General features: G+C 48.7%; 1 protein-coding gene and 1 long non-coding RNA gene across 3 annotated transcripts in view; one reads left to right on the plus strand and one right to left on the minus strand.

The window, feature by feature from the left end:
• LOC134488509 (uncharacterized) overlaps positions 1-18219 on the plus strand; it is a 679404-nt gene that overhangs the window by 68508 nt on the left and 592677 nt on the right. The window lies entirely within an intron of this gene.
• Positions 344-18219, minus strand: part of SH3GL1 (SH3 domain containing GRB2 like 1, endophilin A2) — a 63389-nt gene continuing 45513 nt past the window's right edge. The window contains exons 5-10 of one of the 2 annotated variants that reach the window (XM_063290967.1): positions 15450-15583; positions 14341-14499; positions 11821-11924; positions 10220-10347; positions 8813-8866; positions 344-3827 (exon numbers count right to left, since the gene is read on the minus strand). In XM_063290967.1, coding sequence (XP_063147037.1) covers positions 3628-3827; positions 8813-8866; positions 10220-10347; positions 11821-11924; positions 14341-14499; positions 15450-15583 — 779 coding nt within the window. In that variant the 3' untranslated portion in view covers positions 344-3627. The remainder of the gene's footprint in view (positions 3828-8812; positions 8867-10219; positions 10348-11820; positions 11925-14340; positions 14500-15449; positions 15584-18219) is intronic. The other variant, XM_063290968.1, reaches the window with a different exon arrangement.

The following is an 18219-nucleotide window of genomic DNA, read 5'->3' on the forward strand; positions in this document are numbered from 1 at the left end:
CAAAACATGATCACGTGACTGCAGGACGCTACAACCAGTTGTAAATGTGAGCCAGTCGCCAAACGCCCAAAATGAGATCATGTGACTGGGGGGGGCGATGTTTTGCGACGCTTGGAAGTGCTTTATAGGCTGTAAAGCACCCATTCCAAGGCCGCTGTTAAATGAACGGTTGTAAGTCGAGGACTACCTGTACAAACAACTATAATTCACTGAAATACAAAAAGTCAGTTGACAAGCTATTGGTGAATGCAATTGAAGGGAGAGAGCCTCCCTCCCAGAAGATTTGCTGGGGCCGAGAGACAACAGATGGGCTCTTTGGCCCTTAAACAAGCCACATTGCCACTTTCAACCATTTAATACTTTTTTTTATTTTCAAGGATACAAGGTGTTTTTTTTAATTCCAAAACAAAAATAAATGCATAAACAAGAAAAGGTTTTGTTTCCCCCCCCACAATAAATTGCCCAGACTAAGAAAATACAGAAGACAAGTTTTCACTCCATCCAATGGAACAGATGCCAGCACGCAGCCATGACATTCAACGGATTAGATATTTACAAACTTGTTTTTTTCTCGTCCCACTCCCCATTCGATGGTTTGTTTTGTTTTGTTCAAGTGGTCCTGATGGAAGTGGGAAGATCACAGGGAGATACTGAACAGAGAGAATACGCTGAGAGAGAAATTTATGGGACTGGTTAAAAAAATGGTGGGAGGGGGCAGTTGTACAAAGATTATACTGAGTTAAGATTGGGTGGATATTTAAAAAAACAACAACAACAAGAAGCAACTTTTAGATAACAGTTACACATGACACCTACCCCAGCTGGACACGGCTCTGAGCCAGGAGGAGATGCTAACTTTAAAACAAGATAAATCAATTGACATGTATAGGACTATGCGTGCCTCGCATACTGGTTAAGGGGTTGAGCGGGGGAGAGAAAAAAGGCTGGCTTCGGAATCAAAAGACGGTAATGTTGGAGGCCAGGGAGCATTATTCCCGTACGGAGTACAAGTACTGCCTTTTCTTTCTTTCTCTGCAACCCCCCACCCTGCCCCCCCTCCAATTTATTTCTCTTTTCCAGAGCTGGTGCCAGCACCACATCCTTAGAAAGCTGGCAGGGCTCTGACCTCAGATGCCTCTCCCCCTCTGCCCCCCCCCCCCCATTCATAAAGCACTTTCAGGGAAGAGAGGCAGTTGGGCCCAGCAGCCATGCTTAATTTGTACAATTGTTGCTGATGCATTGTAGGAAATTCAAATGCACCCCCCTCCCCACCCAAGAATGCAGTTTCTCAAAGCTGCAGCCCACTGAGCCTTTCCACAGTGGTGGGCTTGGTGAAAAGGATTGTGATGACTCCCCCCCCCCCCAATAAGTGCCATAGAAAAAAAATTGCTGGGAGGTTTTAGGAGCAACTGGATTGCTGGGGCGGGGCAGTCCTGGCTTTGCAATCCCTCCCCCTCCCCAGACACCCTTTTGCAGGGGAGGACGGGAGCAGATTGCTACCCACATGCACAATCCCTGGAAGGAAAAAAGAAAAAAACAAAAACAAAACCAGCCTCTGCTGAGTTTAGCCCGACTGCCTGCAGCGAGAAAGCCCAAAGACCAGTTTTAAACCGCCAAGAAGGGGTGAAAAGTTAGGAAACAGCATCCAGGCGTCCCACAGGATGCAGGTCCCAAGGAGAACGCATCACCTCCTTCAATCCTGAAAATTTAAGGCACCAGGTGGTGCTGCTGCCTTTCTGCAATGTAGCAGCGTTAGAATTAAGCCCGACCCTCCCCAAGCCACGCAGCCTTTCCCCAGTGGGGGGTGGGGGGCAAGAACATTGGGGTGCTGCAGGCTGGGGGGAGGAGGGGGGCTTGGCTCCTCCTGCAAACACAGGAACGCAAGGCAAGGCCTCTTCCTTGCCAAGGGGGGCTGAGCCAAAGGCCGCACCCTTTGCAAGCATCGTGGTCCACCACTCTCCCCGCGCGTTCTCGGGTTGCAAGCCCCCCTCCCCCCAATGCAAGTTGGGAACTCTGGATGGGGGGTCCCGAGGCACCAGATGGGCACATCCAGCTACCTTCACTCCCCACATCGGTCCCCCCCCCCACGGCTTTGACCTAAAGCAGCTCTGAATTCTGCTTCATTGTGTTCACAGCAGTGTCTGGCTTTTCAGGGGGGGGGAAATCTGGGAATGGGCTGAGTCCCACAGCCTCCTTAGGCTAACAAGAGAGTGTTTTATTTATAGCCGGTTTTTTATTTGCGGCTTTGGAAAATAAGCACTAGCTTGGGGGGAGAAAATTAACTAGGGCCGCCGGGAAGCCGCACGCAAGTCATCTTCCAACTGAGCTCTGAACCGCCTGGAGCGTTTCTGCTGATCCTTGTTCTGTGTTTCTCGACCTTGGCCACTTTAAGATGTGCGGACTTCAGCTCCCAGAATTCCCCAGCCAGCAAGGAGTTGAAGTCCGCACATCTTAAAGTGGCCAAGGTCGAGAAACACTGTCCTAATGCAAGGCCCCCAATCAGTCCAGCTTTCCCTTCGAGCAATGGACGCAGCGCAGTTTGCAGTGGGGCTCAGCGCCGCAGCTCCCCACAGCTCCCCAGTTCCTTTGGCAGAAGCCAGGACACGCGGAAAGTGCTCCCCAGTCTTGTCTGTAGTGTAGGCGGATTCGCTGAAATTAAGTAGCTCGAAGGGCAGGAAACCAAGAACGGATGCACCCACTGAGGTGCATTCGAGACCACCCCAGGGTGGAGGGTGGCGGTGGGAAGGTCTGAAGTATACAGAGGGGGGTTCCTCTGCCGGGGACAAAGGCCTGCTGGTCAACCAGACGCAGAGCAGGTGGGCGACAAGGACGCAGAACTACGGTTTCCACCCTGCACTCCTGCAGCATGGATTCAGGACGCCGGCCTCAACCAGGAGGGGCTTGAAGGCGGCTCTCCACGCCCCAGGACGGCGGAGGCCGCCGTCGCTTATGGGTGAAATGCATGGCCCAAACTGGACCCCTGAGAGCCAAACACTGAAAACCAGGAAAGCCTTCAGACCCAAGCCCTTCCCACCGCCTCCGACTTGGCACCCTTCAGAGAGGCTGGACAATTTCCGGAAAGCAGTTGGCGATGCTGGCTGGGAATTCTGGGAATTGTAACCAGACCCATCTGGAAAGGGCCACTGAGGTCAAGCGGCTTTAGAAGACGCTCACAGAGAGCACAGACAGAGAAGGGGCTCCTGATGGCAGAAATGCCCTGTGGAAAGGCAGACCCCGGAGCTTGCTTATCAAATGCGACCCTACGCAATGCCTGGAGCCAGTACACACACACACACACACACTCCCCACAGGCGTCTACTCCATAAGAGAGCAATCTTCCCCAGTCCTCCAAAATGGGGACAAGCACTCCCTGTGCTGGGCCCAGCCGAAGCAGCCCCTGCCCGTGCCCCAGGGGGAGCCTCTCTTTGTGCGTCTCAGAGCCCGCCCCACCCCACCCCGCCCCGAGGGAGCCGCGTGGCCTCGCTGCAGCCCCTGGGGCCCCACAGCCACCCCTTTTCCAAAAAGCACCCCCCTCCCCGGAAGGGGAATTAGTGTCAGGTGTACCCACACACGGAATGTAAGGAAGGGAGGACGGAGGATGGAAGAGCACCGGAGAAGGCCGCCGTTTCACTGAGGTAGCGGGACGAGGACTTCCACGTAGTTGAGGGGGAAGAAGCCCGACTGGCCGTTGATCATGCCCTCGTACCAGTTCTCGTCAATTTGGTTGGTCAGCGTGATGATATCGCCCTCCTTGAAGCCCAGCTCCCCGTCGTTCTCTGGCTCAAAGTCGTACAGCGCCTTGCAGCAGGGCTGGTCCAGGTGTGGTGCTGGGGGGAGATGAGGAGGGAAGGTCAGCCAGCAGGTGTCTGTGGCCCGTCAGGGGCGGGCGCCCTTCGCTTGCCCACCAGGCCTCAGCCGCCACCCCCAAGGCCGGCAAGGCGGGAAGACGCGTGGCCTTCGGCTGTCAGAGCGCACTGCAGGTTGGGAATTGTAGTCCAATGCACGGGAGCTGCACCGCTCGCCCGCTGTAATGGAACGTGGGAATGACCTTGGAAGACTGGGGGGAAGAGAGGCTGGCTAGGGAACCATTTGATAAAAGAGGGAGAAGCCCACAACTGTGTAATGGGCAGAGGAAGAAGCTTAGAAAGGACCCGCCCCAACTGTCTGGGATGTGGGGAGGTTTGTACTTTCAGCCTTGCAAGATTCTATTAATGTGACCTAACAATAAAGCCTTCAGCAAAGGATCGTTACCTTGTCGTGGTGCTGGAGCTTGAGCACCTCAATGATGCCATGAGCTAAACCGTGAAGGGCCACCCAAGACGGGAAGGTCATGACAGAGAGGTCAGACTAAATGCGATCCCTGGGGAAGGTAATGGCAACCCACCTCAGTATTCTTGCCGTGAAAACTAAATGGATCAGTACAACCAGAGATATGTCGGTATACCATCGGAAGATGAGACCCCCAGGTCGGAAGATGGTCAAAATGCTACTGGGGAGGAACAGAGGATGAGCTCAACTAGCCCCAGACGTGATGACGCAGCTAGCTCAAAGCCGAAAGGACGGCTAGCGGCCGACGGTGCTGGTGGTGAACGGCGAATCCGATGTTCTAAGGATCAACACACCATCGGAACCTGGAATGTAAGATCTATGAGCCAGGGCAAATTGGATGTGGTTATTGGTGAGATGTCAAGATTAAAGATAGACATTCTGGGCGTCAGTGAACTGGAATGGACTGGAATGGGCCACTTCACATCAAATGACCACCAGATCTACTACTGCGGACAAGAGGACCACAGAAGAAATGGAGTAGCCTTCATAATTAATAGTAAAGTGGCTAAAGCAGTGCTTGGATACAACCCAAAAAACGACAGAATGATCTCAATTCGAATTCAGGGCAAGCCATCTAACATCACAGTGATCCAAATATACGCCCCAACCACAGATGCTGAAGAAGCTGAAGTAGAGCAGTTCTATGAGGATCTGCAGCACCTACTGGACAACACGCCTAAAAGAGATGTTATTTTCATCACAGGAGACTGGAATGCTAAGGTAGGCAGTCAAATGACACCTCGAATTACAGGTAAGTATGGCCTGGGAGAACAAAACGAAGCAGGACACAGGCTGATAGAATTTTGCCAAGACAATTCACTCTGCATAACAAACACTCTCTTCCAACAACCTAAGAGACGGCTTTATACATGGACTTCACCAGATGGACAACACCGAAATCAGATTGATTACATCCTTTGCAGCCAAAGGTGGTGGACATCTGTACAGTCGGTAAAAACAAGGCCTGGAGCTGACTGTAGTTCAGATCACGAACTTCTTCTTGCACAATTTAGGATCAGACTAAAGAGATTAGGGAAGACCCACAGATCAGCTAGATATGAGCTCACGAATATTCCTCAGGAATATGCAGTGGAGGTGAAGAATAGATTTAAGGGACTGGACTTAGTAGATAGGGTCCCGGAAGAACTCTGGACAGAAGTTGGCAGCATTGTTCAGGAGGCGGCAACAAAATACATCCGAAAGAAAGAGAAAACCAAGAAGGCAAAATGGCTGTCTGCTGAGACACTAGAAGTAGCCCAAGAAAGAAGGAAAGCAAAAGGCAACAGTGATAGGGGGAGATATGCCCAATTAAATGCAAAATTCCAGAGGTTAGCCAGAAGAGATAAGGAATTATTTTTAAACAAGCAATGCGCGGAAGTGGAAGAAGACAATAGAATAGGAAGGACAAGAGACCTCTTCCAGAAAATTAGAAACATTGGAGGTAAATTCCAGGCAAAAATGGGTATGATCAAAAACAAAGATGGCAAGGACCTAACAGAAGAAGAAGAGATCAAGAAAAGGTGGCAAGAATATACAGAAGACCTGTATAGGAAGGATAACAATATCGGGGATAGCTTTGACGGTGTGGTCGGTGAGCTAGAGCCAGACATCCTGAAGAGTGAGGTTGAGTGGGCCTTAAGAAGCATTGCTAATAACAAGGCAACAGGAGACGACGGCATCCCAGCTGAACTGTTCAAAATCTTGCAAGATGATGCTGTCAAGGTAATGCATGCTATATGCCAGCAAATTTGGAAAACACAAGAATGGCCATCAGACTGGAAAAAATCAACTTATATCCCCATACCAAAAAAGGGAAACACTAAAGAATGTTCAAACTATCGAACAGTGGCACTCATTTCACATGCCAGTAAGGTAATGCTCAAGATCCTGCAAGGTAGACTTCAGCAGTTCATGGAGCGAGAATTGCCAGACGTACAAGCTGGGTTTAGAAAAGGCAGAGGAACTAGAGACCAAATTGCCAATATCCGCTGGATAATGGAAAAAGCCAGGGAGTTTCAGAAAAACATCTATTTCTGTTTTATTGACTATTCTAAAGCCTTTGACTGTGTGGACCATAACAAATTGTGGCAAGTTCTTAGCGGTATGGGGATACCAAGTCATCTTGTCTGCCTCCTGAAGAATCTGTATAACGACCAAGTAGCAACAGTAAGAACAGACCACGGAACAACGGACTGGTTTAAGATTGGGAAAGGAGTACGGCAGGGCTGTATACTCTCACCCTACCTATTCAACTTGTATGCAGAACACATCATGCGACAAGCTGGCCTTGAGGAATCCAAGGCTGGAGTTAAAATCTCTGGAAGAAACATTAACAATCTCAGATATGCAGATGATACCACTTTGATGGCTGAAAGCGAAGAGGAACTGAGGAGCCTTATGATGGTGAAAGAAGAAAGTGCAAAAGCTGGCTTGCAGCTAAACCTCAAAAAAACCAAGATTATGGCAACCAGCTTGATTGATAACTGGCAAATAGAGGGAGAAAATGTAGAAGCAGTGAAAGACTTTGTATTCCTAGGTGCAAAGATTACTGCAGATGCTGACTGCAGTCAGGAAATCAGAAGACGCTTAATCCTTGGGAGAAGAGCAATGACAAATCTCGATAAAATAGTTAAGAGCAGAGACATCAGACTGACAACAAAGGTCCGCATAGTTAAAGCAATGGTGTTCCCTGTAGTAACATATGGCTGCGAGAGCTGGACCATAAGGAAGGCTGAGCGAAGGAAGATCAATGCTTTTGAACTGTGGTGTTGGAGGAAAATTCTGAGAGTGCCTTGGACTGCAAGAAGATCCAACCAGTCCATCCTCCAGGAAATAAAGCCAGACTGCTCACTTGAGGGAATGATATTAAAGGCAAAACTGAAATACTTTGGCCACATAATGAGAAGACAGGACACCCTGGAGAAGATGCTGATGCTAGGGAGAGTGGAAGGCAAAAGGAAGAGGGGCCGACCAAGGGCAAGATGGATGGATGATATTCTAGAGGTGACGGACTCGTCCCTGGGGGAGCTGGGGGTGTTGACGACCGACAGGAAGCTCTGGCGTGGGCTGGTCCATGAAGTCACGAAGAGTCGGAAGCGACTAAACGAATAAACAACAACAAACAATAAAGCAGAAGTAGCTCACCTGGTGGGATTTCCTGTCTGGTCTGCCTGGGAGGGCTGACATCAATCTTGCAAGTCTGAAACTGCAATTCTCCCGCCATCTCCTTTACAGTCTAAGAAGTTAGGGAGGGTCCCATCTGAGCCTCTGCCCCTGCCGTTATGCAGCTGCGGGCTCTGCCCTCTCTTATCTGACCGTTCCCTAGGCAGCGTCTCCTCACCCATCTCCCAAGGTCATTCCCACATACCATTACAGTGGGTGAGCAGAAAGCTTTCAAGCTTGCAAGGTTCAGTTAACGTAGGCGAACAATAAAGCAGCAGTAGCTCGCCTGGTGGTGGTCTGGTGGTGTTTCCTGTCTGGTTTACCTGGGAGGGCTGACATCAATCTTGCAGGTCGGAAAGGATAAATCTCCCCCGTCCCTATTTACCACCTAACCAGTTAGGGCGGGTCCTTTCTAAGCTTCTTCCCCTGCCCCTTACTCAGTTGTGGGCTCCTCCCTCTTTTATCAAATTGTTCCCTAGGCAGCATCTCTCCCCCCTTCCCCTGGTCTTCCCAGGTCATTCTCACATTCCATTACACCCGCCCCTGGCTGACTCCCTTTCAAATGGGAAAAGTCTGCTCTCTAGGGCTGGACACGGCACAGCTGCAACTCCTGCACAGCCAAATGTTTCGCTTTGTCTTTTTCTCAGGGCAACGGGCTCTAATCGTTCAGGTGTCCCACCCTTTGCTACCGCTGGGTTGTTCCTTTTCTTTTACAGAGATCCAAGTACCCCAAGGCAGACCTTTTCACAGTCAGTGGAGGTCTAGACTGAAAATGCCTCTCTGAAACACATTTCCTTCACTGCATTCAACTGTGCGGTTTACCGCCAGGGTTGCAAACTGGTGGGGTGGCAAATGGGCTATTTGGGGGACCCAGGAAGCTCTCTTTTTTCCAATTTATCTCTCCACCTAGGACAAGACAGTCCTGGGGACTCCCCAAAATCTCAGGCAGGGAGAGGGTGAGATCCAGATCTTAGGCACTGATGACATCACCTAGCCCGGTTAGGGAACATTTGCAGGAAAATAACCAAGTTCAGAGAAGCCCAAGAACCCAACTGTTCAACCCTGAGCAACGATTCTCTACTGCTGGAATTGCCTGTTCTACAGCCCTAAGGACTAGAAACATGAGTCTTAAAAAGAGGCCCTGAGCTTTTGCAGGTATGCAACAAGTGGAACGCAGAACACGGACAGGCCCAGCTCCAGTTACATGCAGCAGCGAATGGAACAGAGGAGGAGAAAGCAAGGGTGGGGGTATCATGCCCCATGCAGGAAAGGGGGAATGGAGGGGAGAGGAGGAGGAAAAGCAAAGCGCGGGGGCACTCACAAAAAATCCTGCTGGGGGTCCGGGATGGTTTTTCGGATCGGAAAGAGGAGGAAGCTGCTCCCAAAAAGGAAAAAAACAAACATGAAATAAAACAAAAACCGACACACTCGTACACAACCAGCCGTTTCAACAAAAGGATCTCTCTACGGGACAGGAGAGGAACAGTCAATGCGGCGGCACAGAGAAGCAGCGACGGGACCTTCCACATCGGGGTCCTGTCAAAGCAGCAGAAATGGGGCACGCGCAGGACAGAGAGGCCGGGGACCCCTCTTCCCCCCCGCCAAACGTGAAGATTCCAGCAACCCAGGAAATTTCGCAAGGATTTGGGACGTAGGGCCACTCCTGACTGCGGGCCCTGCTGCAGATTCCCAGCCTCCCCCACCCCGAGGCTCTGGGTCGCAGCCTCAGCAGCTCCGGCTGCAAAGGGAGAGGGCCAGGGAGCCGCGGCTGCTGCAGCTAATGCACATCCAACAAGGGAAGGCTTCTTCCCTTCCCAGAAGAAAGTCAGCGGAGCTGAACTATGAAACGTGCTGCTGAAAATGGAAAAAAATAAGTGCTGGTTGGGGAGGGCTGAGACGGGAAGGGTCTTGGTTCTGAGAAAAGGGTCCCCCCCCTGCATGAAGCCAGATGCCAGGAGGGGCAAGGGAGGGGGCTCAACTCCTTAAACGATACGGGGGTATCCTGGGAGGGGCTGGAGGCCATCTAGTCCTGCCCCTTGCTCAAGACAGGGAATTCGGAGCCGAGGATGGCTCGGGTCTTGTAGAAGTCGTCCAGCGAGGAAAAGGCCTCCCTCAGCAGGAGGATTTGCTCAAATGCTCCTGTGGTTTAAAATGGTCCTCTGAACGTTCACCCCAAATCCAGCCCTCTAAGATCGCCCGCCTCTCGTAGGAGCAGCAGCAAACAGGACTTTGCTTTTCCAAGTGAAAGGCACGCCTGCAATTCACAGATGCTCCCCAGAAGTGCTGGGGAGCCATCACCCAAGCCTTTTAGGAGCCAGAAAACCAGCAGCAATACCAGGTAGTCCTCACTTAATGACCATTTGTTTAGCGACTGTCCAGAGTTACAACGGCATTGAAAAAACTGACTTACGACTGTCCTCACACTTACAACCGTTGCAGCATTGCAGTGTCCCCCAGCCAGCTTCCAATAAGCCAAATCAATATGGAACCACGGTGACTCGCTTAACGAGCCCCGCAAAAATGGTCGTAAAATTGGGTCTGGATTCACTTTACGACAGCATCGCTTAGTGACCTAAATTCCGGTCCCAATTGGGGTCATTAAACAAGGACTAGCTGTAACTTCAAAAGGGGTCCTGCTAAGCTGGGGAGGCAATCAACAGGACGGGAAGAAGGCCCCCTTTCTCCAATGCATTTTGGTCACTGCTTGGTGTATCTGACCGGCCCTCACCAGAGACTTTGGGAGTGGGATTGCAGGAAAAGCCACCGTTCGACTGGTCCCCGCTCTCTCCGAATTCGTAGGATTCCCTGGGCTTCGGCTTATATTCTCGCTTGGGGAGTGAAGAAGCCTCCCGCACTCTGGAAACAGGAAGAAAAGAACAACAGGCCATCAGCCGGGCAGCGATCGACTCTCGATCCCTTGCCCAACGAAACCGACTGACGTGTTTTAATCCACGAAACAAGCAGAATCGACAAATTAAGGTTTGTTTTTACAAAATGCAAGGACTTCACCCCAGCACAGGTGGTAGGGAGCATCTCTAGAAGTGGTGCTCTCCAGGAGGGGGGACGACCACTCCCATCACGCCCACACCACCCTAATCGGGCTTTGGGAGGCCTAATCTAAGACGTCTGGATAGCTAATTCAGAATTCTCCTTTAAAACTAACGTTAGAATTTTCTTCCGGCCGCTTTCTAGAAATGACTCTTTAAAGCCAATTTCCATAATCGAATGGACTTTAAAACGCAGAAAGATAAGTATTTTATAACAGCTGTTTCTGCTGTGTGCAGATTTAGTTAGGGCTGTCCGCACAAAAGGGTCAAATAAGTCAAAATGGTGGCCACAGCCATGCATTGGAAGGTCACGCTTTGCACATGCATTGCAGCAAATGTCCAAAAGAGGCAGGGCTGTCCTCACCAGGTGGTGGCCACCATCTTGACTTATTTGACCCTCTCCCTCTGGAGACACCCCTGGGTTTAGCTGAATAGCTATAACTTAAGGTAAGTAAAAGGCACCTTTTCCCACCCAAGGTCCCCAGATGTCGGACTACAAGCCCTACTAGCCTTAGCCAGGATGGCCAGCAGTGGAAATGACGGGCCTTGTAACCCCACAATTTTAGGAAACCTTCAATTAGCAAACACTGCAGAGGATTTATTAGACATTCTGTTTTAAATCTCAAAATAGACACAGAACCCAATTAAAATGTGGCTAAATGGAATCCCCTCACTAAGTGGCAGCATCTATCGGCATCCAAAAGCTTAATGGGATTGGTTGGGAGACCACCAGAGAATTCCAGGTTGTTGGCTAGACTGGGAAATGAGGGGGAAAAAGAATTCCCAAAGAAGGCAGAAGTGCCAAATCACTTCCATTCTTATTGCCAGGAAAACGACATGGTTGCATCCAGGAAGTCCCCAGAAGTGTTGAATTTAATTCATGACAATTGGCATCGCCTACGCACCTGGGCTGACCTCAAAAAAACCTTTAGCGGGGTTAGACCTGCTTACTATTTGGATGGGAGACCACCAGGGAATCCCAGGATCATACAGTCAGTGGGAGTTAACTCAACGGAAACTTACTTTCAGGAATTCTAGGTCTCGATTCCATGTCTGTTCTGCCATTGGACACGGGAGGCCCCACCCACATATGGGTGGGGCTTGAAGGGAACCAATCAATGCAAGAGTTCCCGGGATCCCCTTGTTTTCCTGGTGGTTACACAGGACTTCTCTTCCCAGGTCCTGCTTCTACGAGATTTGCTCATTACGTATTGGCTTCTAGTTTTGGTTTTGGGAGAGTCAGAGGCCCCTGCGCAAACACCTGCACACGTCCCCAGCTGACCTGCGTTTCAGTTTCTCCGCCAGCTCGTCCAGAATCTGCACTGCTTGTCTGTGGTAATCCAGCTGGGCATCCACCAGAGCCGAAAGCTGGCTGACTTGCTCGATCTGCAGCAAAGCCAAGGGAGGGGGCCGTGGGTTCATATTCCAGGCACGGTTTGTTGAACAAGCCATAATGATCTTTGCACTTTTGCTGTGCCCTGGATCCTCTCCAAATTCTCTCCATTTTCCCAGATACCAGAATGGCCACCTCATAATGAAGAGTTTTTTTGTCATTTGGGCCTGGTTTCCAGAGCAGTGTATTTCAGCCCTGGCACCTTTAAGATGGGTGGACTTCAACTCCCAGAATTCCCCCAGGGGGAATTCTGGGAGTTGAAGTCCACCCACCTTAAAGGTGTCAGGGCTGAGAAACACTGCTCTGGAGAATAGACTGCAACCAAAAAGATCTTTGGAATCAGACAATGTGAAATTAAAAAAAGAAAAAGCACTACAAAAGCTGCTTTTTCACGGGCCCCTACGAAGCTGATTTAAAACAGACAAATTATTGCCTGTGGTTTTAAATGCATAGAGGTTATTACTACACCTCATGGACCTGTTTGTTTAAAAGCACCTTCTGCTAAATTATGATATTACGATTAATATTAAGAATTGTATCCGTTGTTACTCGATTCTAGGTCTGAACTGGGCTTACTTATAAGCACATAATAAAGAAAACAATGATTAGTACAAGTAGTCCCTGCTTAACGACCACAATTGGGACTGGAATTTGGGTCGCTAAGCAACGTGGCTGTTAAGTGAATCTGGATCTGGTTTTACAATCACTTTGCGGTGAATCGTTAATTGAATCACGTGGCTGTTAAGTGAGCCATGTGGTCATTAAGCGAATCACACGGTTCCCTACTGATTTTGCTTATCAGAAGCTGATTGGGAAGGTTGAAAATGGTGATCATGTAATCGTGGGATGCTGCAACTGCCATAAATGTGTGATGGTTGTCAAGAGCCCAAATCACGATCATGTGACCACAAGGACACCATGACGGTCGTAAGTGCGAGGAACGGCCATACGTCAGTTTTTTCAGTGCTGTCATAACTCTGGATGGTCTCTAAACAAACGGTCATTATAGGACTACCTGCACTATATATGACAGTATTATTAGGCCATAAACTATGGTTTACAAAACTGGCTAAGTTCACACATCCATCTTAAGCCCAAAACAAGCAGTTTTGTGCAATGTCTTTAATACAGCCCCAGGTATCATCTTACAAGCTAGTGTCTTAAGTCATGCTGCCATCATGGACCTGGTTGGAGTTAACTATGATGTGATTTTTTGGGGGCATAGCGTAATATGTGAACCCAGCCCATCGATTTGCTAATCTTGGCTTTTTTAGCTTTACCCTAAAAAAGAGAACCAGACTTCCAGGGCTTGTTTAACAAGAGAGAGCTGAGAACATCCTGGCTTGGTGAGATGCAAGAACACCCCTAATGAGCGGACTGGGGCAGCCCCTGTTCTTCCAGGCGGCCCAGCGGGGAGCAACTTCGCAGGGCTGTCCCCATGGATAACGCCAGAGAGGTGGGACAACCCCCGCACGCCCAACTGGTGCCAAAGAAAGAACGTGCTGGTTCCAAATTGGCCCCAAGCATCACTGCATGGGGAGGGGAAAAGTTAATATGAGCTCCCGCCTCTGTTTGCAAAGCTGGAACTCATTAAAAAAAAAAAGGTTGGTATTTCCCAAGGCAGGAAAAGCAGTTTTCCTTGCAACATTTAGGAGTCCCTTCACATCATTTTAATGGTCTGCCTGGAAGTTAAATGCCACACTCCTTACTAAGCACTACTTCTACTAATCTAATAGTAAAAAACATGCCTTCCCTTTTTGCAAAGTGTGATTTTTGTAAGCCTCGGGTCTAAATGAAAAACAAGTACTTGGGATGAGGTGGTTGAAAATACGTCGTACGTATAGTCCTCGCTTAACCACCATCTGTTTGGTGATGGTTTGGACTTATGATGGTGCTGAAAAAAATGACTTGTAACCGGTCCTCACACTTGTGACCATCGCAGCATTCCCCCCGTCACGTGATCACGATTTTGGCGCTTGGCAAGCTGTTCGCATTTCTGACTTTCGCAGTGTCCCGTGGTCCCGTGATTGCCATTTTTGACCTTCCTGGCCAGCTTCTGGCAAGCAAAATCAATGGAGAATGGCATGGTTCACTTAATGACCACATGGTCCACTTAATGCCTGCAGTGATTCGCTTAATGGCCGCCACAAAAAGGTGGTAAAATCAGGTCGGATTCACTTAATGACTGCTTCGTTTAGCAACTGAAATTCCGGTCCCAATTGTGGTCGTTAAGCGAGGACTACCTGTATCATTAGTGCAGGTCAAGGGCTAACTAATCAAGGCTTGATCTAGGATTTATAATGTTCTTTAAAATATGGCACAAACATCATTTGTCACTGTTATAAGATTTTCACACTGGGCAACCTACACTTCTTTTCCTTTCCTCTTTGAGTCACAAGGCACACTTACGTCGGTCTCGAGAAGGTTGTGCATACTTGTTTCTGCCACTTCCTTGGACTCCTCAAACTTTTCCAGAGCTTGTCGTAGCTCTTCATCGGGAATTTTCCCTTGGCGTTTCTTTTTGTAGTCAAAATCCAAGCGTCGCCCTTCTAACTTTTTCAGGTGGTGCTTTTTGGGGGGTGGAGAAAAAGAGGAGCAAATTGTCACCAAAAATGTAGAGAAGGGGTATGCTTGGCGTTTTCAAGTCAAATTACTTTTAATGGAACCCCTTTCCCCCATTAGATGGTTATTAACAAGCATCGGTTACACTGGAGAGTATTTGCCCTCAGAGAGCCGCATCGGTTGCTTAACGACACCATTCTGCAAATGAGGTCATTTTGGTCAGTCAGTGTCATCTGAGTCACAGTGCCATTATGTAAATGCTGCAAATGCCCCCCATTGCATAAAGTGTTGTGAAATAAATGCTGAAGGTGAGGCCGTTCCCCTTATACAAATGACAACAGATTATTTGCGTCATGATGATGTCGTAGCTCATAACTGCCGGGAATGCCCAAACACTTGGGGGAACGAGACTGCTAGCAGGTTGGAGGGGCCCTGAACCTTTAGGATAAGCTGCTCCATAACATGGAAAAAGCCCACCAAGAAGGAATGCCTCACCATGTGGGGTGGAGACCTCCTTGGGATGGGCATGTTCTGGTCCTGAAGACCCGTGGAGTTGCGTCATGCTAATGCCTCTCTCCTTAACCTCCTCTTTGTTTCCCTAAGATTTGCTTCCCCCTTATTCATTTATATTTAGGTGCTGCCAAAATGACTCTGAGCAGCTCACAAGATCAAGATAAAAACACAACACAATACGAATAAACTAGACAGCATCTGACCAACCAATTCATAACATATATGGAACTACATCCAGCAAAGGGGTCCCACCCACCCTACCCCAAGGCCTGGGAGAACAGCCAGCTGTCAAGGCCTTCCAGTCTGCCATCCTGGTGGGGGCCACAAGATCTGGAGGGATCTGGTTCTGGAGGGCAGGCGCTGCAACGTGCGAGGAGGTGATCCTATCCAATGATCTCTTCCTCCAAAATCCCCATTAAGTTACTCACACACCCCCAGATCACCTGGATCTCTTTCAAGTCCTTGTCACACAGATTCTGAAGGGGATCGATGAAGTTCTGCTTGACTTCGATGTCCAGAGAATCCTTTACTTCGGCCAGGCGCTTCATTGATTCTCCAGCATCAAGCAGGGCATCGCCTTTACCCGCATGGAAAGAGACCAGAGCAGTTGGAATGGGACGAGAAGGGAGAAAGCAGGACCAACTGATCCTTACGAGCAACGTAAAAGAGGAGCAAGGCACGGTTTTGCCTTGGCACACAATCTACGAGGCCTCAGAGCCTCAACCTTCTTGCCTCAGAGCCTTGGCACGGTTTTGCCTTGGCACACAATCTACGAGGCGTGTTGCTTACAAGCAGAAGACCAGGGATCAGGGCAGGATTAATCCTGGGTGCCTCTGGTCAGAACGGGCAGGAGGGAGGCTACGGGAAGGATAAGAACCTGAAGAGGTGCTGTTAGCTGAAGTGGACGAAACTGATCAAACTGATAAATGAATTGTCTGTAGTGAGTACAGAGGATGGCTTTGAAGGACAGAGAAGATAAATGAGGCTTGAGCCCAGACTGAGAAGATAAAAGAGGAAGCGAAGCCTATCCAGACTTGCAAGACCCTGTGGCAAGAGCTGTTCTAATAAAGGTAGCTTTAGATCTACACAGTGTCTGTTTCTTAGTCTGGTCTGCCTTACAGGGTTGACATTAATCTTGCAAGTTGGAATGTGTTTCCCTCCCTCCCTCCTTTATCTTCGTGTGAATTAAGGGTTTGTGTGTATGTCTGAGTTGTTTCCATACATCAGTTTCTTAGTCTGGGCTCAAGCCTCACTCATCTGATTGTTGCCCTGGCGACAGACTTCCTTGTCTTTCAAGGCCTTCCTCTATATAGATAGTCCTCGACTTACGACCACAATTGGGACCTGAACTTTTGTCCCTAAGCAATGCAGTCATTAAGTGAGGCATCATGTGGCCACACCTGATTTTATTACCTTTTTTGCCACTGTCGTTAAGCAAATCACAGCAGTTGTTAAGTGAATCACATGGTCGTTAAGCGAATCCATTGATTCCCCCATTGATTTTGCTTCTTGGAAGCTGGCTGGGAAGGTCACAAATGGCGATCCTGTGACCCCAGGACACTGCAACCATCATAAATTCATGCTGGTCGCCAAGCACCTGAATTTTGATCATGGGACTGAGGAATGCTGTGATGGTCATAAGTGCAAGGACCAGTTGTAAGTCACTTTTTTCAGTGCTGTGGTAACTTCAAATGGCCGCTAAATTAATGGTCGTAAGTCAAGGACTACTTGTACTCACTACATTGTCTGATCAATATATAGACAGGAGAGAGGAGGGGTCCAAAAACTCAAGATGGCAGCCACAGCCATGTGCTTGAAGGACTATCCTTTTTTAACTTTCAAATCTTCTTACATCTCATTCTCCCAGACTGATCTTTGAAACCAGTTCCGCTCTAAATCAATTTTCCATATTCTATGAACTCTCAGCATCCTCAACTAGTATTTTAGGAGAAAAAGCTCAAAGGGGAGAAATCATAGAATGGAAGGTTAGAAGGATCTGGGGGGCTGGATTAGATGATCTCAAAAATTCCTTCCAACCCCTACATTCTATGATTCTTTGATTCCATCTAATCCTTGCTCCGCACCTCCCATACTATTTTGCCTGTATGGGAAGTCACACTCTCAATGAGTTTGCTAAAACTAGATAAATATGGAATTCTGTATATTGAGCACTCAAGAGGAAGAGGATCGGACACATAGAATAATCTCTCCTCTCCTTTTCCTGTACAACAGCTGACCCAAGTTTTGTTTTCTCCCAGTTCCCGGCCGATCATTACAAATGAATTAAAAACCACGATTTGAAACAGACACACACAATCTGAGTTCCAAGGCCCACGAAACCTTTGCTACAACTCTTAAAACCCTCCGAAGTTGGCACGAAGTTGTACATTATTGACTACGTTAGGAGTAATCACGCTGACCGCGGTTAAATTATGATTTAACGTAAACGTCATTGAATTAATTTAAATTCAATCCAATGTCATTTTTGTTCTTGCCCAGATCCCAGATCCTGGCCCTGCCTATTTTTTGGAAGGCAGTCCCCAGCACATCCCTCCAGAGTTAAATACAGTTCTGAAAGTCCACATCTGGAAGACATCAGCTGGCATGAACAGGCCCTGTGCAAGCCAACAACACACTCTGGAACGTCTTGTATTTTGCAGACGGTATCCATGTGTTATAAACCATGATTCATAGTGTGTATCTTAAAAAGAAACCAGGAATCACTTCAAGTACAGTTAGCAGGATTTCTTCTGTGAGCTACACAGGAAGGGGAGGAGATGTGGGAAGTGGGTGCTGAAGCCAGAGACTCCATGTGGAGTGAGGGCCCTTGGATGCAATCCTAGGCACAGCTTTAGGCTTAAGTGGAAACCCCATAAAAACATCCCCACAACAGAGGGAACCTTTTTCTCCCACCCTATGCATGCAAGCATCTTCCACTTTCTTTTCAAAGGTTGAGAGATCAAATTCTTCTGCTCTGAATTCAACCCACCGCCCTCAGAACACCAGCTAGGTTTGTAGGACACCTTCAGTTAGGCTAAAAGGGAGTGGGATTGTTTACGATTCAGCACTTTGGGAAATCCAGTCCCAGTCGTCGTACAGTGTGTGAACTGGGGCAGTACGCTGAGATCTGCTTTGTTCCGACATAGTGTATCATTAAGTGGGCATAGCAACGCAGTTGTTGTTGTTGTTTTAACCTGGACGTGGGATCTGACT

Source organism: Candoia aspera, chromosome 1, assembly GCF_035149785.1.
Source record: "Candoia aspera isolate rCanAsp1 chromosome 1, rCanAsp1.hap2, whole genome shotgun sequence".
In the NCBI taxonomy this organism is placed as follows: Eukaryota; Metazoa; Chordata; class Lepidosauria; order Squamata; family Boidae; genus Candoia; species Candoia aspera.